Below are 26,448 nucleotides of genomic sequence, written 5' to 3'. Positions count from 1 at the left end.
TACTGAACAACTAATTATACGGCTATAAGAAAATCAACATTGTCCATACTTCTGTAAGGGTAAAATCAGAAAGAAATAACAGCCAAGATCAGCAATTATTAAGAGTTGTTAATTAAATCAGAGACGCCAGTGAAATGGTCATGTTTTGTTGATGTTGATGATGATGATGATGATTGTTTACATTTGCTTGGCTGTGAGATGCTTGGGTTCTGTATGTACTGTTCAACTTCTTTTATCAGGGACGGAATATTTTTCTTCAGAGCTGTTTCAACATCTACAGAGTAGAAAGCAATGATACTTTGTTGTTAAATAAACTGGCAACATTTAGTGAATAGAATTATTGATAATCAATCACATTGGAATTCATTTTGGGTTATCTATTTAAATTACACATTACACAGACTTTTACAATTCACAGAAGTGAACACACTCATACTCATACATATTTATGCAGGCATATATATACATAGATACATATATATATATATATATATATATGAATTTTGGCGCGCTATAACGAGGGCATTCGAATCATAACTGCGAATATAATAGACTGAACCACACGTGTTTGGCTTTATGTTAAAATCTGGTGTGCGGTTCAGTAAATTGTATTCACGACAAATTCTACTGAAGAGCTGCAGATCTATTATGTAAGTAACATTGCATAATCCATTAACAGCAAAACAATTGTCTAGAATTAATCTACATTTTTGTTATTTTTCATTTGTCCTGCTCGTTTACATTCATAGTTGTGCTAATTCTCCTTGGGAACAATTCTTGGTGGTTGAGACCATTGCGGATCTATTTTTAGTGCAAGAGTGACCACATAGTGGACACTCTCTTATATTTGTGTATTAATTTTTACTGTATCCCAGGTTTTTATGCGCTAAACCACTTGGTGTTAAATTGATGTTATTATTGAATTAATATCCAATTTTTTCACCCTTATTTTTGATTTTAATTATACTGCAGTAAATTATTTATGCAGTATTTGTTTCCGGGAATTTTGGCGCGCTATAACGAGGGCATTCGAATCATAACTGTGAATATAATAGACTGAACCACACGTGCGTTTGGCTTTATGTTAAAATCTGGCGTGCGGTTCAGTAAATTGTATTCACGACAAATTCTACTGAAGAGCTGCAGATCTATTATGTAAGTAACATTGCATAATCCATTAACAGCGAAACAATTGTCTAGAATTAATCTACATTTTTGTTAGTTTTCATTTGTCCTGCTCGTTTACGTTCATAGTTGTGCTAATTCTCCTTGGGAACAATTCTTGGTGGTTGAGACCATTGCGGATCTATTTTTAGCGCAAGAGTGACCACATAGTGGACACTCTCTTATATTTGTATATATATATATATACATACACATACATACATATATATACCTACACACACACACACATAGGGTGTAATGGGTAAATTGTTGCCATTTTATATTCTTTATTTTGTGCATGTGCATTGTTTGTTTTTGGTTTTGTCAACTGCACAGTATAGTATGGCCAGTTGGGCACCGTCTGTGAAAAAAACAGCACCATGACACAATTCATTCAGCCAGAAATTTGGAAACGACATAATGTACTGCTTAACATTCACGCTGGAAGCTCCAATATGAACATTTCAGAGTGTTTGGGTGTCAGTCTGGAGACATGTACTGAGAATGATAAAAATCAAACATCCAGTCAACGTAATGGTATTTGGAGTGATCACTAGTGATAGGGACTTTATGACTCCATTCATCTTCCCTCACAACCTCAGACTCAATACGGAAGCCTACATCAAGTTCCTGGAGGAGGTAGTGCTGCCTTGGGTCAAGAGGGTAGCTGCTGGCAGATCCTATGTCTGGCAACAGGACTCTGCACCATGCCACACGAGCAGGAGAACCTAGTCATGGCAGTCAGACAATTTTTGCAACCACATCACCCCTAACATTTGGCCGCCTAACTCTCCAGACTGCAACCCCCTTGACTATTATGTGTGGAGCGCAATTGAGTGAGAAACCAACAAAACTCCTTGTAACACCAAAGATGAACTGAAGGCAAGAATTATGGCAGCATTCACCAACTTAAACAAGGAGACCATCCAGAAGAGCTGCAGGAGGTTCTGAAATATCTGGAGGGTGTGATGGAAGCCAATGTCGATTTTATTGAATAAATTTACTCTTTAGTATTTCAAGATATTTTTATTTAATTTTGGTAAATATATCTGGTAAAATGAGATGTCAGTGTTATTTTTATTTTTGTGTAATTTAGACGACAATTTATTCACCGCATCCTGTACACACATGCACGCATGCATGTGGGTAATACATATCCTTTGGATGTTTCTAACAGAATGTAATATTCAGAAGTAATGTATGTATTCAAGGATTTAAATGGATCCTTACCTTTTAACACAAAACCAGAATCAACAATAGTTTTATGCTGGTATTTCCAGATATGATAGATCTTAAAATATGTCGCTACAAAAACCTCATTCACAACTGATATTACATCACCTTGCTTGTTACACAACCTGAAATTATTTAGAGAGATTATTTAATTAGAAAAATGCAATTAGAAAGGCCTTAGGAAAATGTAAGTTATAACGACCTCAGAAAAAAACAACTGTGTAAATAAAATTCTTTTTAAATAGACAAGAAAATTAATCTATTGATTAATTAATCTATTTATCTGTTTATTCATTAAAAATACTGAAAACAACTTAATCAATTTCAAAGCTTGTTAGCTTCAAGGGAGTTGATGTTATTGTAATGAAATTAGTATATATCTAGAAAACTGTTGCAATTATTATTGCTTTCAAAGTGAGCTATGAAAGTCTTTTGAGAATGATTATTGAGGATAATGGTGAGAAATACAAGATTATGAACAACTGCATATATAATGATGACACATTTTATATGGACAGTGGTATATATATATATATATATATATATATATATATATGATATATTATATATTTTATAAGGATAACAGTATATATAATGGTTAAATATTTTATATGGATAACTGTAACTAATGCATAAAAACATTATATATATATATTCTATATAGACAAGTATGTATATAATAGATACATGAACCACTCTATCTAGCAGTCATTGGTTTGGGAAGTTACCATATTCTGTAAGGAAATCATGAAAAGAAACAGGTGGAGATTAGTGGCTTGTGAAAGCTGTGCAGGCTATGAATAAATATGTAAATAAGGACTCAGTTCTCAGCCCTCTCTGCTATTTTTTGCAATTACCCAAACCTTAACAGAGAAGCTTAAAAACCTGTTGTTTATAGAAACTTACGTAAGCCAATGGCCTAATTCTCACACTGGAAGCAGTCGTTGAGTTAGAGAAATGTTGAAGTAAAGCCTTTAATCAAGAAAGCTTAAAGTAAGCTTAGCAAAGACAAAGTTTTGAAGACAGGTCTCTATTACTGCCATGTGGGAAGAGGCTATGATCAATATGCAAAAAAGAAGTGGATAGGAATTCCATACTGTGTACTTAATATAAAGTATGGGGGCATGTAAAGATGTAGTGGAACCATAAGCAGATAACAGAGAAGAAGTATGTATGTAGCAGATGATAAAGAGAAGTTAGCAATAAGATCACAAATCAGATCAGCAATAAGATCATCAATAGTTCTTTTTTCCAAATGCTCAGAAGGCCCCATAGAAGAGGTTGTTTGCTTCTGTATCCTAGGTAACTTATTTAGCTGTGGAAGAGGGTGTTTAGGAAGCTTAGTAGCCAGGGTAAGAACAGGAGAGAGAAGGTCAAGGAAGTTACTACTTTGGAAAACCAAAATAAGTTTCTCTCCTAAATATAGAGTGCAGATTGTATGATGTTTGTTGTTGAAGTGTGATGTTGCATGATGAGCATTGAATATAGAGTATGTGTGGAAGTTGAAAAGAAATCAGGAAAGCATGCTCTATGGGATGTGTAATGTTAGTGAGGAGGAATTACGAGCATAAATGAACTGAGTAGAAAACTGATATGGAAGGAATTAGATGTATGGTATAGGAAGAATTAGATGAGAAAAGATTAAGTGATTCATAGAGAGAATGACATTTGTGGAGAGATGTGCCAAATGATTCAAATGTAAGGAATCTATGGAAGAAGAAAACCAAGGGAAGACATGGGAATAAGTAGTGGAAGCTGATCTCAAGAAGCTGAACCATATGATGGTGATGACAAAGGACTGCACAAATAGTGAAATGATGCACTGAAGAAGACCTCTGCAACACACACAAACTCAGGAAGTCATCATCATCAACATCATCATATCATCATTATCATTTAACATCTATGATTCTATCTTTGCATGGGTAAGACAGAATTTGTTGAGGCAGATTTGCTGCAGTTGATGGCTCTTCCTGTCAACTACTCTTACCTGCTTCCAAGCAAGGTAATATTTATCATGACCAAACAATGACCAGTCTGGAAACAAACCACATTATTTGTGTGACAATAATGCCAAATCTTTTTGAGTGTTCTTTTGTGTATCTTCTATTCTTGCGATAGGAGATATTTTATCTTTTATTTTCTACTTGTTTCAGACATTAGACTGCAGCCACGCAGGAGCACTACCTCGAAGAATTTTCATCAAATGAATCAACTTATTCTAATGATCTGCTTTGCTGAACTGCTAAGTTACAGGGATATAAACACACCAACACCAGCTGTCAAGCAGTGGTGGGGGACAAACACAGATACAAAGACTCACACACACACACATAACACACATACAAAAACTGCCATTATAATTAAAAATAAAATTAATTATAATAGAAAGATTACTGGAACTTTGAATCAGACAGTATCTCATGATTAATATACTAACATCTGTACCTAAATAGATTAAATAATTCTTAGTAGATATATTAATATTAAAATATTAATTAAGTGGTAAATATGATTACAAATATTACTTACCGGTTACTATATTATTATGTATGGTTTACTAAAACTTTAATTTAAATTAAGTACATATCTCAGGAATATGTGATTAATATTATATAACAACTAATAAATTTAAGTTAAGAGTGGCTGTGTGGTAAGTAGCTTGCTTATGAGCCACATGGTTCCGGGTTCAGTCCCACTGCGTGGCACCTTGGGCAAGTGTCTTCTACAATAGCCTTGGGCTGACCAATGCCTTGTGAGTGGATTTGGTAGACGGAAACTGAAAGAAGCCCGTTGCATATAAGTAAATATATGTGTATATGTGTGTGTGTCTGTGTTTGCACCTCCAACATCGCTTGACAACTGATGCTGGTGTGTTTACGTCCCTGTAACTTAGCAGTTTGGCAAAAGCAACTGATAGAATAAGTACTAGGCTTACAAAGAATAACTCCTGGGGTCGATTTGCTTGACTAAAGGTGGTGCTCCAGCATGGCCACAATCAAATGACTGAAACAAGTAAAAGTGTAAAAAAGTAAAAGAATACAGTGAATTAATCTAATAAGGGTTTTGATTTTATTAATTTTTAATTTTTAAGTTTTTCATTTTATTTTGATTTGTTAACATTTATGTTTTCCTTAATTAAATCGTTGATTTCTATTCTCACAATAAATAAATACATTATGCACAAATATTGGTGACATCATATTCAAATATGGTAATCAGTAAGCAGCATTTGATTCATCATTGTTTCGTAACTTTCAACACTTTAATTCATGCTTGCAAAAAAGCATAAAGAATATTATATATTCGTAACTATAATCTTAAAATTTAAATAAATAGTAACATTAATTATAATAATCTTTAGGTTAACTATAATTTCTAGAATGCAATTGGGTAACATATAATAAATTTCTTAGGTGATTAACTACTTTAGTGACATTGATCTACCATAGGTAATAAGGTAAATTATAATCAATGCTTTTAGCTCCAGTTAAAGTAATCGTATCATTTAAACTAACTAACGGATAATCTTGGTTTGTTTCAACACATTACACATGCACGCGCTCAGATGTATTAAACAAATTTGCATATACACATACATTAATAATGTTTTTTTTTAAATACATTGGTTGCTAAAATGCACATATCTGAGTCAATCAAGGATCAACCAACATATTGAGTGTAGCTCCTTTTTTATCAAATTCTTCCCCTGAAGAAATACCCAATTAATGATATTTGACATGAAAATTTAAATTAATTTAATTTAATTTAATTTCTCAAATTTAATTAATTGGGAATGGTGACAGGTGTAGGAGCAAGGAATTTGATATTGTACAGAATTGATTATGTTCAAATAAATTGATGTCTATACATCAGTTTCTCCGTTTTCTTTTTCTATTACTTAAACGATTTATACCCATGTCCATCAGTGTGAAACTAACATCTTTGGTTTTTCACTGACACTGGATAAAACCAGTGAACATGGATGCTGACATCCCTTTAAAAGGATTTTATATCCTTGATTTAATTTAATTGAATATACATGGTCTGATCAATAAGTATCTGGACTGTTGCAATAGTAATGAAGCTAAAACATGCAGAGTGAAGTACTTTGGCACAGATTGACCTTCAACTCTGCTCTGCAAGTGCACTATATTTTAATGTCCTAGCTCACTTCTGCTGTAGACAGCACTGCTTGGAAGGAATGTGTGTAACGTGTGACTGTCACATTGACCGTTGAGGAGAAAATCTGCATCAAATTTTGCCAAAAGCTTGGTGATATCTGTTTAGAGGCCTACGCAAAGTTTTCAATAAGTTTTCATTGTTCTCAACACAATCAAGGAGATCTGAAACCTGAGTGTCTTTTTGGTCAGCTGAAAGAGCAGTTTTGGCACAAACTTGGCAGACACATGTCTCATACCTAAATCTTCAGTGATAATGGACTGGAACCGTAACTAATCTGCACATCCTCTGATAACTCACAGATGGTGATCTGACAATTACCCCTCAAAGCTGCATACACATCTGTGATGGTTTTCTCAGTTCTGCTGGTTGCAGATCTCTCAGAACGTTCATCAATATCAACATACTTTCAGCCATCTTGGAAACATCTGAACCACTCATACACTTATATGTAGCCCATACACTCCTCTTCATACACTTTCTGCAACTTTGTATAGGCCTCTGGACAGGTATCACCATGACAACTTTCTGTCATGGTGAATGCAACAATCCCACGCTACACACCTTCCTTCCAAGCACTGCTGTAAACAGAGGAAGTGAGCTAGAATGTTAAAACTTAGTGCACATGCACAACAGAGTTGAAGGTCAATCTGTGCCAAGCAGCTTCACTCTGTGTGCTTTAGCTTCATTACTATGGCAACACCATCCACACTGTAATGTAGTTGGTGTTTTGGAAGAGCATCCACCTGTAAAATCCTTGCTAAAACTGACCTTGCCTGTACTTGTGCCATGTAAAAAGCACTTAGTCAATTCTGCTGGGTGGTTGGTATTAAGAAGGGCATCAAGCCATAAAAACCCTGCCAAAACAGTCACAGAGGTCTGGTGCAGGCTTCTACCTGGCCAGCTCCTGTCAAATCATCCATACCATGCCAGTATTGAAGGCAGACAGTAAACGATGATGATGATGATGCTATATACATATATAAACACATACATATATATACAATTCATGCAATGAGCTTCTTTCAATTTCCATCTACCAAATCCATTCACAAGGCTTTGGTTGGCCTGAAGCCACAGAAGACACTTGTTCAAGATGCCATGTAGTGGGACTGAACCCCAGAACCATATGGTTGAGAAGCAAACTTCTACCACACAACCATGGTAGTCTACACAGCAGCCTTGAAGGATCTATTTCATTCATACGGCCACACCAGTCATCATCATCAGCATCATCATCATTTAATGTCTGTTTCCCATGCTTGTATGGGTCAGATGGAATTTGTGGAAGCAGATGTTACATCTTCCCATAACTCTCTCTTACTCATTTCAGGTGTTAGACTGTGGCCATGCTGGAACACTGCCTTGAAGAACTTTGAGACAAGTGAATCAACTCTAGTACTTATTTTTTTTTTTTAAGTCTATTGTTCTCTTTTGCTGAGCCACTAAGTTATAGGGATGTAAACACACCAACATCAATTGTCAAATAGTAGTGGGGGACAAACACAAACACAGACATGTATGTGCACATATGCACACATGCACCGCCCACCCCCCAGACACACATGTATATATGTGTATAAGATGGGCTTCTTTCAATTTCTGTCAACCAAATCCACTCACAAAGCTTTGGTTGATTCAAGACTATAGTAGAAGGCACTTGCCCAAGGTACTGTGACGTGGGACTGAACCCAAGACCACATGGTTGGGAGGCAAACTTCTTAACAAAGCAGCCATGCATGTGCCTAGTAACTATTATTTCAGAATTAATTCACATATGGTTGGCTGGCAGAAGCAAATTCATTAAATCTGATCATTCTGTACCTAGTTAATCTATAATACCCCACCAAGGATTTGGTAAAAGCATCATGACCTATTATAATTTGAAACTTATAAAAGAGAGGGACATTGGTTTAATCAGGCAAAATCAAAAAAGTTTTGAAAAGAAGGACAATATGAAATAGTCAAAAAAATCAACGTACTTGTTCAGTCGATCAGTCCTCAAAGCTTGAAGCACCATTTTAGTAGCATTCAGACTCATGACACAGAATGGAAAATGCTTTAAAAAATGCAATATACATCCTTATGTATGTGTACATATATTTATAGTCAATTCAAATAAATGAATAAAAAATGAAAAAAAAACAAATATAAGGACATGCACATGAAATGTATTAGCTTGATGCTCAGTGAAAGAAGAGAGTTTGACATTTTGAGCATAGCTCTTCACCAGAAAGGAGAAAGGAAAAAGTCAAAAGATGGAAAAGAAATTGCCAATGGTATAATGGTACAATGTTTATATATATATAAAAAATAAAATACAAAATGGGACAAGAACGCAAAACATCTGGACAATTAGGTGATACAAAAAGAGACAACAAAACATCCAGATAGACGATACAAAAAAACAAGGACGGGTCATTCAAAGCCTTTCATCTTCAGTCAAGAACCAGATCATCCTCGCAATTTCAGCTGATTAATCTTGAGATTGCTCCAATCTGGCCAGCCCCAAGGAAAAACTAAGCAAAGTGCATTAGATTCCTTGGAAAAAAGCATCAAATATATACGAAAACAAGGACAGAAAAACAGACAATGTTACATGAATATAAATACAAAACTACAATAAAAACAACAATAATAATAATAATAATAATGATAATAATAACAGGACATAACAACAGGCGTCTTTCGACTGGGGACGAATTGAATTCAGCTGGCTTGTGTGGAAATGAAGCTTTACGGCAGAGGGAGGAATGTCGATGTGGCAGTGACTGTGGTCAGACACAAAAGGGCTAGCAGTTGGCCAGATTGGAGCAATCTCAAGATTAATCAGCCGAAATTGCGAGGATGATCCGGTTCTTGACTGAAGATAAAAGGCTTCAAATGACCCATCCTTGTTTTTTTGTATCGTTTATCTGGATGTTTTGTTGTCCCTTTTTGTATCACCTAGTTGTCCGGATGTTTTGCGTTCTTGTCCCATTTCGTATTTTATTTTATATATATGTATAGTGGTGTACGTACACTTTGTTCTCTTATATTTAAGTACTTATTTCACTAAATTTTGTACAACTTTTTCAACTCTTTCTTCCCCTCTCTCTCACATTTCTTTGCCTTTCTTACTCACTTTTCACTTCACTATGTCCCTGTCTCTCTCTTTTTTTTTTCCCCACTCCTTGATTCTTCTGTCTATTTACTTCTACACACATACTCTCTCTCTTCTCCCCCTCCTTAATTCCTTTATTCCTCTTTTTCTCTCTCTTCTCTTCTCACATGACCGTTGTGTGTGTGCATGTGATATAGAAAAAAATGTAGAGATTGTCATCAATACCTGAGTCTTGTGAGATGATAAACTGTACATTTTCTCTTTTAGGTTACTTAGCTGAGGCTTTGAAGTTAAATAGAGAAGTTGCAGGAGCCCAAGAAGACCAACAGCTCGCAAATCAGTTGATGGATCAGTACCTAAAGCAACAAAATAATGAAGACCAAAATAATAAAAACCAAAAATGAAGACAACCATCATCGTCGTCATCATTGTCATCAATGTCGTCGTCATCGTTGTCGTCGTCATCATCATTATCATCATCATCATCATCATTTAATGTCCCTGTTTCCATGCTGGCATGGGTTAGATGGTTTGACAGAAACTGATGAGCCAGAGGCCAGCACCCAGTTTCAATGTCTGTTTGGAATGCTTTCTACACCAACCACTTTACAGAATGTATGGGGTGCTTTTTTCTGTGGCACCAGCACTAGAGAGGTCACCAAGTACTTGCAAGAGAAGATCTCCTCAACTGAACAGAGTATAGTATTGAAGGAGGTGAAAGTATTGCAAAGGGACCGGAATAGATGTCTTGCAGAAGAGGAGAACATGTGGCTTCTCCAGCTGGAAAGAGAGAGTGATGGTGAGAGTAAACCATCAAGGTACAAGGTTAATATGAGAGAGAATAGTGAGTGAGGAATGGAAGAAGTGGATGGGGAGATAAATACACTAGGGTATGAAAACATTGTGACAGATGATTCTAATTTGTCACAAGAAAAAAAGGTCACATGAAACCACTAAATATTTAGTTATTAGATATTTATTTTTAGTGAACCCCTAAGTCTATAAACTGGGGATGGATGGTGGAAATAGGCAACTAAGTTGACCTTACTATTTTATTGGTACTATAGTCCCACCCATGCTAGCATGGAAGGCAGACATTAAACGATGATGATGATGATGATTGTGTTTTGGCTTCTGGAAGAGGGAAAGTCGAAATCAACCTTGGCAGAACTTGAAACCTGAATGTAGAGAGAGGTACATTCAAGGCACTTTTGTTTGTATAATGCTAATACCATATCTACCAATCAACCTCCCTAAACTTTTCCTTTGGTTGGCATTCAGCATAATTTACTCTTTGCAAGTAGTCAGACTAAGAAATTTGGGTCCATCTCTCTTTTCCCACATTTTTCTTGCAGATATTTACCTGAAAATTGTATAGATTTGGAGGTAGCAGCAGTGGTGGCAGCAGCAGTAGGACCCTCCACCTCCTCCTCCTTTAACATACGTTTTCCAGGCTGGCATGGGTTGGACTGTTTTACTTGAGTTGGCAAGCTGGAGAGTTGCACCAGGTTTTTATGTGGCACCAGCACAAGACTCTTCCGGGCCAATTCTCTTCACCAGGGAGTGCAGCCTTAACACTTCTGCTGTGGAGGACGAGTCTCCTTAAGCATCATCTGCATCAATTATTTCATACCAGTCTTAGAAGGTTTGGTAGAAAACTTCATGAATACTACCTAAACTCCTCTTTCTCTGTTGACTAACTTATTAAAAACTACTATATAAGAAAAAAGCAATGGTTATTCACAGCAACCAGTTAATTGTTCTCGCTTAGAGGATGTTCAATATGCTTAGTTTGCTGCATCATGGCCACAGCTTCGGGCTGAAATAAGTAAAAGTACTTAGGCAAACATACCTTGGAAACCAATCTCTTCCCAATGATATCCATAACGACTGCAGTTTATTTTGCGTCCAGTTAAATTGCGATACACAGCAAAAAGAGACTTCAGGTGGATTTGGTCCTGGTTATCAAAGTTAGTGGCAGCAAGACAGAAAACAAATTCTTTTGATGGTAGAAGATTACGTGACAGTTTGGGAGGACCGAACAGAAAATTAGACAGAACTGACAACCCTTTCCGTTCAATAGACATGTGTATTTTGTCCTGAATTGAGAAAAAAGAGAAAGGACAAATTTTTAGTGACATTTTACTTGAAGTAAACCAAAATGTATTATGTATGTGTGTATATATATATATATATATAGAGAGAGAGAGAGAGTGTTGTGTCTGGGGTGAGTCATTTTCTTTTTGTGCCTTATAATGTAACACACTCATCAGTAAAATTTCCACTTATTTCTTATTTTTATTTTCCTAAAATTTTCATTGCATCTTGCAACCTTTTCAATAGTCTTGACTATAGTAAAGTACGTCAACACCAACATCAAAATAAAAATCAAATGGAAATGGTAGTTGAGATATCCGTGCCAGTGACACGTATAAAGCACTGTCCAAACATGGCAGATGCCAGTGCCGACTGACTGGCATCCGTGTCGGTGACATGTAAAAGCACCAACCGATCGTGGCCGTTTGCCAGCCTCCTCTGGCTCCTGTGCCGGTGGCACGTAAAAAACACCCACTACACTCATGGAGTGGTTGGCATTAGGAAGGGCATCCAGCTGTAGAAACACTGCCAGATCAGACTGGAGCCTGCTAGCATGGAAAACGGACGTTAAACGATGATGATGATGATGATGATGATATATATATATATATATATATATATATAGGCACAATACAGAATTATTTTTAAAAATGAAGAATAGTTTGATTGGCAATGTTTGTAAGGAAGAAGCAAGACAAGCTACAATTGTACTGCACACATATCAAGCTACATGGATTTTAGATCATACTAAGTGCATGTGTTGCTGTGTGGTAAGAAGCTTGCTTCCCAACCACACATGGTTCCAGGTTCAGTCCCACTGTGCGGCACCTTGGGCATATGTCTTCTACTATAGCTTTGGGCTGACCAAAGCCTTGTGGGTGGATTTGGTAGACAGAAACTGAAATACTGTTGCATGTGTGTGTGTGTGTGTGTGTCTGTGTTTCCGTCTGTGTTTGTACCCTCATCACCGCCTGACAACTGGGATTGGTGTGTTTATATCCCCATAACTTAGTGGTTTAGCTAAAGAGACTGACAGAATAAGTACTAGGCATAAAAAATAAGTCCTGGGGTTGATTTGCTTGACTAAAACCCTCCAAGGTGATGCCCCAGCATAGCTGCAGTCAAATGACTGAAACAAGTAAACGAAATAAAAGTAAAAGAAATATATATATATCACCATTACCATCAGAAAAAGAGAGAAAGAAAGAGAGAATAAGAGAGAGAGAGAGAGAGAAAGAGAGATAGAGATGGAGAGAGAGAGAGAGAGAGAGAAGTCAAGTGGAGAAAGAGTGATATTTACCTTTAAATGTGACATGTCAAGGCCCTGAAAATACTGCAAGGCTTCTTGGAAAGCAAAGTCTGGTGTCTGTGTTTGTTGAGGATCCAAACCAACATCTCCTTTGCCTAGAAAAAAGACAGTAACTAATTAGAATATGTTCTGAGTTTTACTTGTGATCTTTTTATGCCCTTCTTCCTTTCCTGCAAGACACCAGATGGACAAGTAGCATGTGTGTGTGAGTCGGCCTCTAACCGCCAGTGGGGTCTTTCTACCTACTAAATGGCATTTGATGCCCACATGGCCCAAAAGGGGAGAGTCTGTATGAGGTTGTTTTGACCAGCTAGAAATTGTAGCCAAATCTTCATGAAGTTACATGCAAACACTTATGAATTAAAAACTGCAAAGCATGTTAGACAATGTAGTTCTTAGATTTACTCTTTTACTCTTTTACTTTATTTCAGTCATTTGACTGTGGCCATGCTGGAGCACCGCCTTTTAGTTGAGCAAATCAGCCCTAGGACTTATTCTTTGTAAGCCTAGTACTTATTCTATAAATCTATTTTAGTGAACCGCTAAGTTACAGGGACGTAAACACACCAGCATCGGTTTTTAAGTGATGTTGGGGGTACAAACACAGACACACAAACATACACACACACAGTGTGAGATGTCTTGACTAAAATGGCAAAGACCTCTTTCAGTCATGAATGACCATAGAGTTGCACCTAGAAATACCCCTCTGAGGTACAAGTTTGGGTAAAGTTGTTTATGGAAGACCAGCAGTCACACATGCATACCAGCCTCACTTCTCCACACCACCAATGTTATACAAGGGAAAGACAAAGGCTGATACAGCTTGGCACCAGTGACGTCGCAACTCATTTCTACAGCTGAGTGAACTGGAGCAACGTGAAATAAAATAACTTGCTCAAGAACACAATACACAGCTCGGTCTGGGATTCAGACTCACACCTCATGATTGTGAGCTTGATGCTCTAACCACTAGCCATGCACCTTCACCAGGATGTCTTGAGTATACACCAAGTAACGAAAAGGTATAGAATTTGACAATCTTAACATCTTACAAAACCCCAAAACCTGACCCTTTGTTTTTAAATTAATAATTTGTAGGCGGAAGAACAGTGTCCATGGCCTTAGCAGGCCTTCACAGGCTGGTGAATTTTATGTAGTTGATGATCTGTTTGGACATCCATAGATCAATGCCTATAGTGAAAATGCAGATGAGAAGTGAAATGACAGCAACAGAGTTTCTAAACCTTATCTCACTTTTGAGTGACAGATGGGTCTTCTTGAGCACAGTGAATTGCCAATCACCTCAATCCTTTGTCATCTCCTCTGTGAGGCTCAATATTTTGAGATCAGCCTTCACTACTTTGTTTCTCCCTCTCTCTCTCTCTCTCACACACACACACAGATACATGGGTAGAAAAATTGATAGATAGATAGAATGATAGATAGATAGATAGATAGATAGATAGATATAAAACGAAAGCCTATATCCCCATGTGTGTGGTGATATCAAAATTGACAGAGGGATGACAAAATATATTAACCCTTTAGCATTCAAATTACTGTCAAATGTAATGTTTATTTATTTACATTGTTTAAAATTATTCAAGCATTATTTTGTAACTTTGAGATTTCAAAGTACCTTGGATTGTAGGATGGCCTGCGGTGCATAACTTGGATCATGGAGCAACCTACTTGAGTCAAGTACATCAAAATAAAAATCAAATTGAATTGTAGTTGTGATACCTGTGCTGGTGGCATGTAAAAAGCACCATCTGAACATGGCTGATGCCAGCACTGCCTTGGCTGGCTTCCGTGCTGGTGGCACATAAAAAGCACTAACTGATTGTTGCTGTTGCCAGCCTCCTCTGGCCCCTGTGCCAGTGGCACATAAAAATCACCCACTACACTCACAGAGTGGTTGGCATTAGGAAGGGCATCCAGCTGTAGAAACACTGCCAGATCAGACTGGAGCCTGGTGCAGCCTCCTGGCTTCCCAGATCCCGGTCGAACCCTCGAACCCATCTAGCATGCAAAACGGACATTAAACTATGATGATGTGACTGTTTATTTTTAGAATGACATTGTGGGTAGGTGTAAGAGGTAGGATCGGGCCAGTTTGAACCTAAAACAGGTAGAATATCTTGGCTGGATATGGCCAGTTTAAATGCTAAAGGGTTAAGTACTTGTCAATTGAATAAATTATACCCTCCCCAACTGTTAGGGCCTTGTGCCAATGTTAGGAATCATTATTATTGCTTTTGATGTTTTTGTTGTTTGAGTGGCAAAAACAGTAGAGAACTGGATAAAATACCATTCTGAATTTAAATTTAATTTTCAATATGTAGATCAACTAGTAAGTAAGAAGTTGAATTTTGTTTAGTAGTGGCATTTAACACATTCACTTTTGTGATAGATCAATAGACAAATTTTTCTTTTTCTTTTTCTTTTTTTTTTTTCACTTTGAAATTCAATATCTGAACATTAAAAAAATCATTTGAGAAACTTACCATGTTCTATGTAAATTTCTCCTTTGTTTTCATTGGATGCTGAAAAGGTTAATGGTTATTTTCTGAGAAATCAATTACATACTTAGTGTTAAAATATAATGGAAATCTTTGCTTCTAATTACATAATAGTTCAGTCCAATATTATTATTAGAGGAAATTTATTTATTGATTAACAAGTTGACAAATTGCTTTTAATTACATTATGTCATGATACAAACTAAGATTTAAAAACAGTTTGGAATATAAAATTCCTTTCCACACTTTTCGTGAATAATCTCGTATAAATGTATTTGAAAAGTTTATTTTGATTGTGAAAATGTTCAGCTTTTAGTGAAAAAAATTACTTTCAAACCTGTAAATGAAAAATATTTGATTTAGTTGCTCAATGTCTACCACATTGCATTAAAATTTCACTGAATAAAATTATCTAACTACACTTACTATCAAGATTACAGATTTTATTACGATCTTCAGGGATGTTTGGGCAGATCTGGCTTAATATTTTAGCATTCAGATTATTCTATCAAATGTAATAATAATAATAATAATGAAATTATTGTATACAGTGCTCAGGTGCACCACAACTTGTCAAAAGTGCATATAAAGTATATGCATTAATGTACAAATGTCTGGGAAGTGAACAGTATATGAGTCAGATACATGCTTGCGTGTGTATAGAGGGGAGAAAATCAGGTGCAGTGTTGGCGAATCTCAGGAAGCATGGAAGTTTTGAAGGATGCAGTGATCCGACAACTAACAACTGATGCCAGCAGTCTGTTCCATGCTTCAGCAACGCAACGCTTAGTGTGAAAAAATGTTTCCGAAAGTCATGGGAGCTGTGCTGTTTTCTGACTTTGTAAACATGTCCACGGGTGTTAGACAGGTGGAGTTTGTAATGCTTATTGACTAACATTGTTTTGCATTAATCATGCATTAATGTTGCAGCTTTGAGATTTCAATAATGAGATTGTATACTTTAAGAATGACATTCTAGGGTAGGTGTGAGAAGCCAAATCTGACAGGTTTGAACATAAAACTAGTAGAATATTTTAGCTGGACATGGTTGGTTTAAATGCTAAAGGGTTAAACTATTCAACTACAGTAGCAATGACCATTTTGAATTTTCTTCAGAAGCACTAATACCAATTAGAAGTCAACGTCTCACAACATAAAAATAAATTTACTCAACTCATATACCTAACCACCATAAGGTCCAGTCCTTGTTGGAGTGTTTGCTTATGTGCCTCAATACCTCTGAGAACTATACCAGCAGAATGCAAGCTGTTGGTAGGGTTTCTCATGCTGGACAGGTCAAAGGATAGAGACCAGACTAACATGTACCACCTCTTCCCAGAGGTAAACATGGGTTTGTGCTGGGCCAACATCCCTACCTAGAAAGAAGCAAGAGTTACAGAAGCATTGATGACAATTCAAAATCAGCAAGACCTGGGAGAGGAAGTCCTTCCTTCAGGGAAACATGACATGTTGCAGCAAAATCCAAAAGTTGAGCTGCAAGAAGCATGGATCCTACTAAAAGGAAGCAAAAATGACAGCCCAAAGTTGAGAAATGGAGAAAAGTCATCAATGACCAATACTTTACAGGAAGCAAAGGATCTAAGCAAGTCATGTACCAAGAATTAGAATGTAAAATTTCTAAGCAATTTCCTTTTTTTGTGTTGTTATTACTAAGTCATTTTTACTTACAAAGTGTAATAACATCAAGGTTATCCCATTCAGTTTCAGCAGTAGATGTATCAGTATTGAAATAATGTTTTCCTTCTTCAACCTGGCCTGTTTGAAGTATATGTGATCCAGAACCTCCCTGAATATGCAGAGGTTCTTTATTAGCTGGAACATGTTTGTTTGTTGCCTTAATTAATGCTGTGGGTTGTTCTAAAGTGATGTCAGCAGATAGAGAATTTTGCACTACAGTCTCAGACAAGTTGCTGTCTGGTGCAGATGGAAAGTCAGTAGGGAAAATGTCTGAATCTTGTAGTGGAAAAGAGTCTTGGGTGTTTGGTTTTGAAAATAATTTTTCAATATTAGGAGATATCTAAATATCAAAATAATAACAACAATAGATTATTTTAATTAAATTCATTAAACATTACAAAGATATATTTATAAAAACAAACATACAGAAATTATTCAAATGCAGACCATACATAATTATCATAGATTAAGAATGGAACTGACACAATATCCAATAAAGATATTTTCATTCTATAGAATTAGTAGATTAGAATCTTACCTGTAGTTATTGATCTTTAATGAAAATTGATAAATTATGATATTATTTGTAATATCAAATTCACCTAGAATATATACAATGTTTTAGAAAGCAAAGTCAGTTTCAAAAGAATCTACTTTCCCTAATTATTTGCAATATTTATTTTACTTGTTGATTAATAATTTCTGTTATGTATATTCTTTTATTCTTTTACTGGATTCAGTCATTTGACTGTAGCCATGCTGGAGCACCACCTTAAAGGGTTTTAGTTGAGGAAATCAACCCCAGGACTTATTCTTTGCAAGCCTAGTACTTATTCTATCTGTCCCTTTTGCTGAATCACTAACTTATGGGGATATAGACACCCAACAGCATCGGTTGTCAAGTGATGGAGTGGGGGGGGGGCAAACACAAGGACATACACATATATACACAAATACATACACAAAATAATACACAAATACATACACATATATATATGATGGACTTCTTTCAGTTTCTTTCGACCAAATCCACTGACAAGGCTTTGGTCAGCCCAAGGCTATAGGAGAAAACACTTGCCCAAGGTGCAATGAAGTGGGACTGAACCCAGAACCATGTGGTTGGGAAGCAAGCTTCTTACCACACACACAAACAGTATGTGTGTGATCAATACATATAATATCCTATGTGTATTTGTGTATGTGTGTGTGTATAAATATATATGATTTACAATCAAGGTGCAGAAATGGCGTATTTCGAATGAACAAGGTAAAGTAATTCAATGATAGAAAGAATTCCGTGAATCAGGTACGCCAAAGTCAGACGGAAGGCCAGGGGTCCATGTGAGCATGCGGTAAATAGTTAAATCCCCCCCCCCAAAGAACAAACACAAAAAAAAACAAAAAACAATGCGAGGATGTGGTACATGCAAAGAATTAGCAGATGCTCAGGGAAGGAAAGAAAGGTAGTTTTTACATTTCAAGCAAAACTCTTTGTCAGAAACAGGAGATGGAGGGAAGTCCAAGAGAAAAGGAAGACGGAGGGAAAAAATTGCCAATGATTCACATGTGGTTACATTTTGAAAAATGTAGTTACATTTTAAAAATGTAGTTACATTTTCAAAATGTAACCACATGTGAATCATTGGCAATTTTTTCTCTCCGTTTTCTTTTCCTCTTGGACTTTCCTCCATCTCCTGTTTCTGACAAAGAGCTTTGCTTGAAATGTAAGAACTACCTTTCTTTCCTTCTCTGAGCATCTGCTAATTCTTTGCATGTACCACGTCCTTGCATTGTTGTTTTTTTCTTGTGTTTGTTCTTTTGGGATTTCCTGTTTTATATATATATATATATATATATATATCATCATCATCATCATCATCATTTAGCATCCGTTTTCCATGCTAGCATGGGTTGGACGGTTTAACTGGGGTCTGTGAAGCCGGAAGGCTTCATCAGGCCCAGTCAGATTTGGCAGTGTTTCTACGGCTGGATGCCCTTCCTAACGCCAACCACTCTGCGAGTGTAGTGGGTGTTTTTTACGTGCCACCTGCACAGGTGCCAGACAGAGCTGGCACAACGGCCACGAACGGATGGTAGAAAAAAACCACCTTTTATCAATTCAAAAGGAACAATTAAATTACACCATCTAGAAAATTACATATAATAGAAATATTAAAAATAACAATAAAATGTCAATTATTAAGTAAATTGCAAAAAAATAATAATAAAAACGTATATAATTGGTAGAATAACAATTGTTATTCTACCAATTATATACGTTTTTACTATTATTTATTTGCAACAAATTCTGCAAAACAATTCAAAGATCTGTTTGCAGATCTTCCCATTCAGGGTCAGTTGCTTAAAAGCTGTCTGCTTTTGCTTGTTGCAAATCAGTGACCGATGGTCACTTTGTTTACAAAATATTGTTAGAGGTAGCGGACCCTGGTTATCGCTCTGGTGTATGGGTGCTTGCGGCTGTGGCTGAGTCAAATAGCTCAAGACTGAGTCAGTTTGATGATCCTATTATCTGCTAGAGGGTAGTCGGGATTTTCTCCCCCCTGCTAAAAATATATTGTATATATCGGCACAGAGTGTTGCACCGATAACCAGCTGGCGGAGAATCTGCCTGGGGTTAAACTAGTAGTAACATTCAACAGCCACTTTGATGTGGTAACTGGCTTTATTATTATTATTATTATTATTATGAATTAAGGTGGCAAGCTGGCAGAACTGTTAATATGCTGGGCAAAATGCTTAGCAGCACTCCGTCTGTCTTCGTGTCTGAGTTCAAATTCCACTGAAGTCGACTTTGCCTTTTGTCCTTTCAGGGTCGATGATGAAATTGACTAGCTCCCACCTCCAAAATTTCAGGCCTTGTGCCTATAGTAGAAAGCATTATTATTATTATGAATAGTGTAAAGGTGGCGAGCTGACAGAAACATTAGCATGCTGGGCAAAATGCTTAGTAGTATTTCGTCTGTCTTTATGTTCCGAGTTCAAATCCCACCAAGGTCGACTTTGCCTTTCATCCTTTCGGGGTTGATAAATTAAGTACCAGTTGTGTACCAAGGTCGATCTAATTGACTGGCCCCTCCCCAAAAGTTTCGGGCCTTGTGCCTAGAGTAGAAAAGATTATGAATAGAGCAAGCTAATGAATTGTTAAGATAAAGTTAAAGAAGAGAAAATAAAACAATGAAAAAATAATCAACAAAATAAACAAATAAGGAAGCTATCACCAAAAGAATTGCTTTTTTTTCTTATTTCTCTCAGTGTGTTTCTGAACTAAAAATATTAAAGAAAAAGATACCTTGATACATTGTATTTTATAGAAGAAGATTTAATAACTTACTTTTGATATGGATTTGATTTCATCTCTGTCAGAAAAGAGGATATCATCAGGTGAGATAACATTAAAATCATCATCATTATTGTTGACACCATTATCATCACCATCACCAGTAATATCAACAACAATGTCATCATCATCATCATCATCTCCATTATCATTACTACCAGTTTTATCATCACAGTAGTCATACTTTGAAGAATTCATGCCAGACATCTGATGAAATAAGGATTGTTTTCATAATGAAACTTGAAACATTTTCCAACTTTGAATTCAATGAAAATATAAAAATATTGGTGTCGCAATTATAAAGTTTAAGGTTCTTTAATAAGAGGAGATCCTGGCATTTTGTCAGTTACAGTGACAAGGGTTCCAGTTGATCTAATAGAACGGCCTGCTCATGAAATTAATGTGCAAGTGGCTGAGCACTCCACAGACACACGTACCCTTAACATAGTTCTCAAAGAGATTCAGTGTGACATAGAATGTGACAAGGCTGTCCCTTTGAAATACAGGTATTACTCAATTTTGCCAGCTGAGTGGATTGGGTGGGTGCGGGTGGAAACATGAAATAAAGTGTCTTGCTCAAGGACAAAAGGAGCAGCTGGGTATTGAACACACGATCTTCTAATCATAAGCCAAATATTCTAACCATAAGCTTTGCTCCTTCATTATAAGAGGAGACAAAGTACGAGGGACTCCCTACGTATAATACCCAATGAAGCATTCAAAAGTGATGCTGCTCAGTACTATGGTCCATTTGGTTGTATACTATTTATGGGAATAATTCTTAAAGAGTTATGAAGACATCTTTTACACTTATGAAATGTAAAATGTTCATGAATATGTTATACAATGTATTATAGGCAAAATAAGGGCTACAGACAGTGTGAAGTGGGGGGTAGATGGAGGTTTTGGTCTGACGATTTGCATACCCAGAGAAAGTGCACGTGTGATACACAGCTTCTTCTTTTGCCAGTGTTGTAAACGCTGCGTAACCACTTTCTGGTTTGTTAGATGAGAGTCCAATAGAAATGGTCTCTCCTACATTATGATGATCCTAGCAACACTTTCTTGTCAGTGAACCCCAGTTTCTACAGACCTTGTCATATCTTAGTATGATAAAGTATCTGGAGGTATAAATGGGTTGATTGGACACAACCTTACTTGGCAATCAGCCTAAGATAAGGACGACTCTAACTTCAAATTGGGGCACATGCAACTCACTAGCTTCGACAGATCATTTACATAGAAAGCAGAAACTCCAACATAACACCAACGATTCAGGGATCTTGTCATCGTCTAGCTAGATGGACTGGGTCATCGTCACGCTAGATGGACTGGGTCAGCACCATACACGTTGCTCTCCTGCTAAAAAAAATTCACAGCACAAGCCAAAGGACACATCCACATCTACATTCACCCTCTTTGACCATTGAATAAGTTTTGTGGTGATGGGAAAGAGACAATGGGAAGGTGAAGGAGAAAAGGCTGATGAAAGGTGACATTGGAAGCTGCAGTCTTGATCCTTCATGCAGGTGGTTCAGAGTTATGTGTTGATAGATGTTGACCCAGAAACGACATCCTCTGACAGCTCACAGAATGACGAAGCGACCTTCCCAAAGCACAACACTATTTGCTCCAAATGTAGGAGGGGAACTAAAAAAAGGAGGCCCAATTAAAGTTAGTTTTCATTCCCCCACCTACTCAGTTGACTGACCGTAGTCAACAAGTATCGTCAAATGCGATCAAATAGCGACAAACAACCAGTAAATACACGTTATTTGTTTAGATGTACAGGAATTAAAACTAGCATTTAGAAACATCAGAACCATGCTCGATACAACAGAGAGAGAGCAATCTCTCAAGAGGACGCTCTGCTCTGGTCACACATGAGCTTTGAGGCTGAATGTTGATACCGTTGCTCTTCATGAAGTTCATTTCCAAGAGGAGAGTAACTTTCAACAACTTTGTGATGCCTACATCTTCGACTTTGAGCCAGAGATTGAAAGACACCTTTTTGAGTTGGTTTTATGATCAGGAATACAATTACTTAGAGGCTGGAAAACCTGCCAATGAATCACCCAGTCTGCATAATCTCCAAACGCCTCTCAATTCAAACCGAGTAGCATACGACAATCTTCAGTATTTGCATCCCCAACTCTTCAAGTAGATACTGCTGGAAAAGTCAAGCTTTAGAACAATAACGAACTGCACAACCTTAAATTCTGTATCTGCTGCTGGGAACAAGGCAAAATACCACAAGGTCTTCGCGAGGCAATCATCATCACCTTGTACATGAACAAGGGAGAAAGCCTGACTGCTCCAACTACTGGTGAATAATTTCAACTCTCAATTGCAGGGAAAATTTCTTGCAAAAATGTTCCTAAACAGGCTCCTTCCAGAGAACTAATGTGTGTTCAGAACCAACAGGAGGATCACTGATACATATTTGTTCTTTGGAAGCTCCAAAAGAAATGCAGGGAACAAAACGGGATACTGTTTAGAGATACTTGTAGATCTTACCAAAGTACTCGATACTGTGAGTAGGAAGAATCTGTAATCAATCATGGAACAAGTGAGATGACTCCCCAAATCCCCTAACATAGTCATCTACATGAGGATTGGTATGGTCAAGTCAGACATAAAAACGAATTCACAAAGCCCTTCCTCCTAGGGAACTGTGTGAAGCAGTGCTGCATCTTCAGGCCTACACTCTTCATCACCTTCACTATGATGCTCGCAGAAGTCACTGAAGATCTCGATGAAGAGGAGAGTCCCTTAATACGACACTGCACCAATAGCAGCCTGTTCAAACTGAGATGATAGCAGATCGTAGGTTACCTGTCCTTACCACCTGAGACTCCTTGAGAGTTTCCAGCAGGGGTCTGTTCTCAACATCGGCACCACTCTCGACATCCACTGGAGTAACAGGTATCAACACCGGCGTTCTCAAAGAGGTGGGGGTCACCAGTATCGAGGTCACGTTATTAAAGTTACAGCTGCAGTGGGTAGGATATGTTTCAAGAAAGGAGGATCATCGCCTACCTAACACTGTGCTGTGTATTGAACTCCCCATAGGTCACTGTGACAAAGGTTCACCAAAGAAAAAAAAAACAGTACAAGGACATCTCAAAGAAAATTCTTGGCGCTTGTCTCATTGATCATCGACAGTGGTCTACTATGGTCGCGAATTATGACGTTAGGCGACATCCCATCCACAAATTTGTGTCTTCCCTCGACAATGAATGTAGGGCTATCTTTGAGAATAAAACAAAGAAGGGCTATGGCACAGCAACAATCGAGCCCTGAACAAAACTTTCATAATAGATATTGCACCCGGATCTTCCCATTCCCTGTCAGCCTAGTCAGTCACCAAAGAACCTGCAGTCGTCGTAGACAGCTCCCTTCGTGTACTATAGTTCACGAAGTTAAGCAGCACGATAGTCTATAAGGGCCACAACTCAACATTTACTGTAAACAAAATCTGAAAAATATTTCCCCATGAAATATATTATGCATTAAATTATTAAAATAAGGCCTCAGGGAAGACTGTTGATTTGATGAAAGCTGGGAACCGTTGTCTTACAGAATCGCTCGACCTGCAATAAATAGCAGCAAAAGCTCCTTCGAATCTCTCCCTACAAATGAGAAACAATTGGTGCTACTACATGGATCCAAAAACATTTCAGAGTGTCAGAATGATCACCACTATAGTCGTTGATTTCGTAATCATGGTCGTGGTTATCCTCATTACCATCACCATCATAGTCGTTGTCGTTTTCACCACCACCACCACCAACAACAACAACAACAGTGGAAGCGCAATGGCCCAGTGGTTAGGGTAGCGGACTCGTATTCGTTAGAACGCAGTTTCGATTCCCAGACCGGGTATGGTGAGTGTTTAGTGAGCAAAATAGCCGAAGCTCCATGAGGCTCCCGCGGAGGGGGAGGACCCTGCTGTACACTTTCACCACAACTTTCTCTCGCTCTTTCTTCATACTTCTGCCACAAAGCATAGGAACCATAGTGTAACCCACTATGGTGTGATAAACTTTCAGACCCTAGTCTAAATTGCAAATCCTCTGTACCCCAGGATGATTCAGCTCTCTACCCGTTAAAAGCCACCGTTTACGGAATAAGGATAACGTAGCTTTCGCGCCCGTGCAACCGCCAGTCTATCGCGTGTGGTGGGTGGATCTCCAAGTTGCCACACGCATTCTTAGTAGCTTAGAGTAGGCTCGAATTAAGAGATTATTCTTTGTGGTTAATAGCGTGAGTCCTGATTAGGAGAAGAAGAAGAAGAAGAAGAAAAGAAGAAGAGAAGAAGAAGAAGAAGAAAAGAAGAAGAAGAAGAAGAAGAAGAAGAACAACAACAACAACAACAACATCATCGAAAGAGCCTTTACGTGTTCGTTTGACCTATTAGAAAAATTACCCTCAAATGTCTGCAATAAGAAAGGAACACATTTGACAAAGAAGTCTCTGATATACAGAGATATGGTTTGGTTACAGCTGGACCATAAGTGTACTCAAACAGTACATAACTGGGACAAATCAACAACCACAACAACAAACCTAACCAGCAATCAGTAAAGTTTCAATATTGTACCCTAAAACTGAATTAAATGGAAATCATAAATAGCTTGTTTTATTTATATTAAAATTCATTTAATTTGTTTTCCATCTTAATGTAAATTTGGCAGAAGCTTCACAGATGGAAAGCTTGTGTTTACATCGGAAACTTATTAAATAGCGTATAATTTCTGAATACTTAGTGTTAATTAAATATCGTGTACAAGATATATATATATACTTATATATTAAAAATAAATATGTATATATTGAATAATAAATAAAGAGACGGATTTTTTTTAGTTTTGTAAACTTACTATATAGCATAAGTCTGAGTCCACGACTCTATGGCAACTAGATTGCTTCGTATCGTCGTCAGCAACAATTGTCAGGGAGACATTTTGACGCTGCTTAATACAGAAGTAAATATTTCTCTCGCAGCCATTGGTCAAAACTAATTCGGTGTTATGGCAACTAGAATGTCACAATTAGCTGACTTCAGAGCATTTGTTACAGTTATTATTGTTGTTGTCTCCGGGTCAGCACCAATCCAGCAATTATATTATAAAAAGAGGCATATTAGCATAGACATCTTTCTTTCTATATACATTTGTCTACGTAAGCTGTATCGCAGTAGATTGGCTCATCGTTAGAGTGGCGGAGAGACGCAAAAATGGAAGAAAAGTAAAATGTTTCTAAAAGTTCTGAGTTCAAATCTCGCCGTAGTCAAACTTGTTTTTCGTCCTTATGGGGTCGTTAAAATAAAATTAAGTGGAATTATAATAGAAGACAAGATGATATGCTTTTATTTTTATTTAGGTAGTAGGTTCTGATTTCTTGGTGTCTGCACACAGACTTCCCAGCTGATGCGTCTCACACGGACACATAAACCTGTTTTAGGGTACTACTGTTGAAACTTTAGTGGTAGTTATTTAGGTTATTATTTACCCAGATTTGTTCTGACTGAGTTGAACTGTGATAAAATGTCCAGCCTAACCATCCAGTCTTTTTGTATACCAGGGACTACACTGTCAAATGTGTTTTGTTCCTCTTAAAACGGTAGAGTTTATTTGAGGAATTTTAGGTTGCTATATCTAGCAAGTCGAACCACTGCTACATCTAGCAGGTCTCTTTCAGTTTGGGTGGTGGTGTGGTGCTGCTGTTGTTGATGCATCATCATCATTTTTATGGATTGAATAGGACTGTTTGAGGC

At 37.2% G+C, this 26,448-nt stretch overlaps 1 protein-coding gene across 1 annotated transcript; it reads right to left on the bottom strand.

Moving 5' to 3' along the window:
* LOC115219952 (ELMO domain-containing protein 3-like) lies at window positions 1-26,074 on the bottom strand. The gene is made up of 10 exons (XM_029790254.2): window positions 25,553-26,074; window positions 20,664-20,876; window positions 17,303-17,651; window positions 15,599-15,637; window positions 13,080-13,183; window positions 11,535-11,781; window positions 9,908-10,038; window positions 8,562-8,638; window positions 2,395-2,522; window positions 1-274 (listed from the first exon to the last, which is right to left on the bottom strand). The coding sequence occupies exons 2-10, from the start codon at window positions 20,874-20,876 to the stop codon at window positions 99-101; spliced, it is 1,464 nt and encodes a 487-aa protein (XP_029646114.1). The 5' UTR covers window positions 25,553-26,074; the 3' UTR covers window positions 1-98.
* Between the last annotated feature and the right edge of the window lie 374 nt (window positions 26,075-26,448).

This window comes from Octopus sinensis, linkage group LG15 (assembly GCF_006345805.1).
Source record: "Octopus sinensis linkage group LG15, ASM634580v1, whole genome shotgun sequence".
NCBI lineage: Eukaryota > Metazoa > Mollusca > Cephalopoda > Octopoda > Octopodidae > Octopus > Octopus sinensis.
The sequence above is the reverse complement of the archived record's forward strand: the minus strand, read 5'-3'. Positions and strand labels throughout refer to the sequence as shown.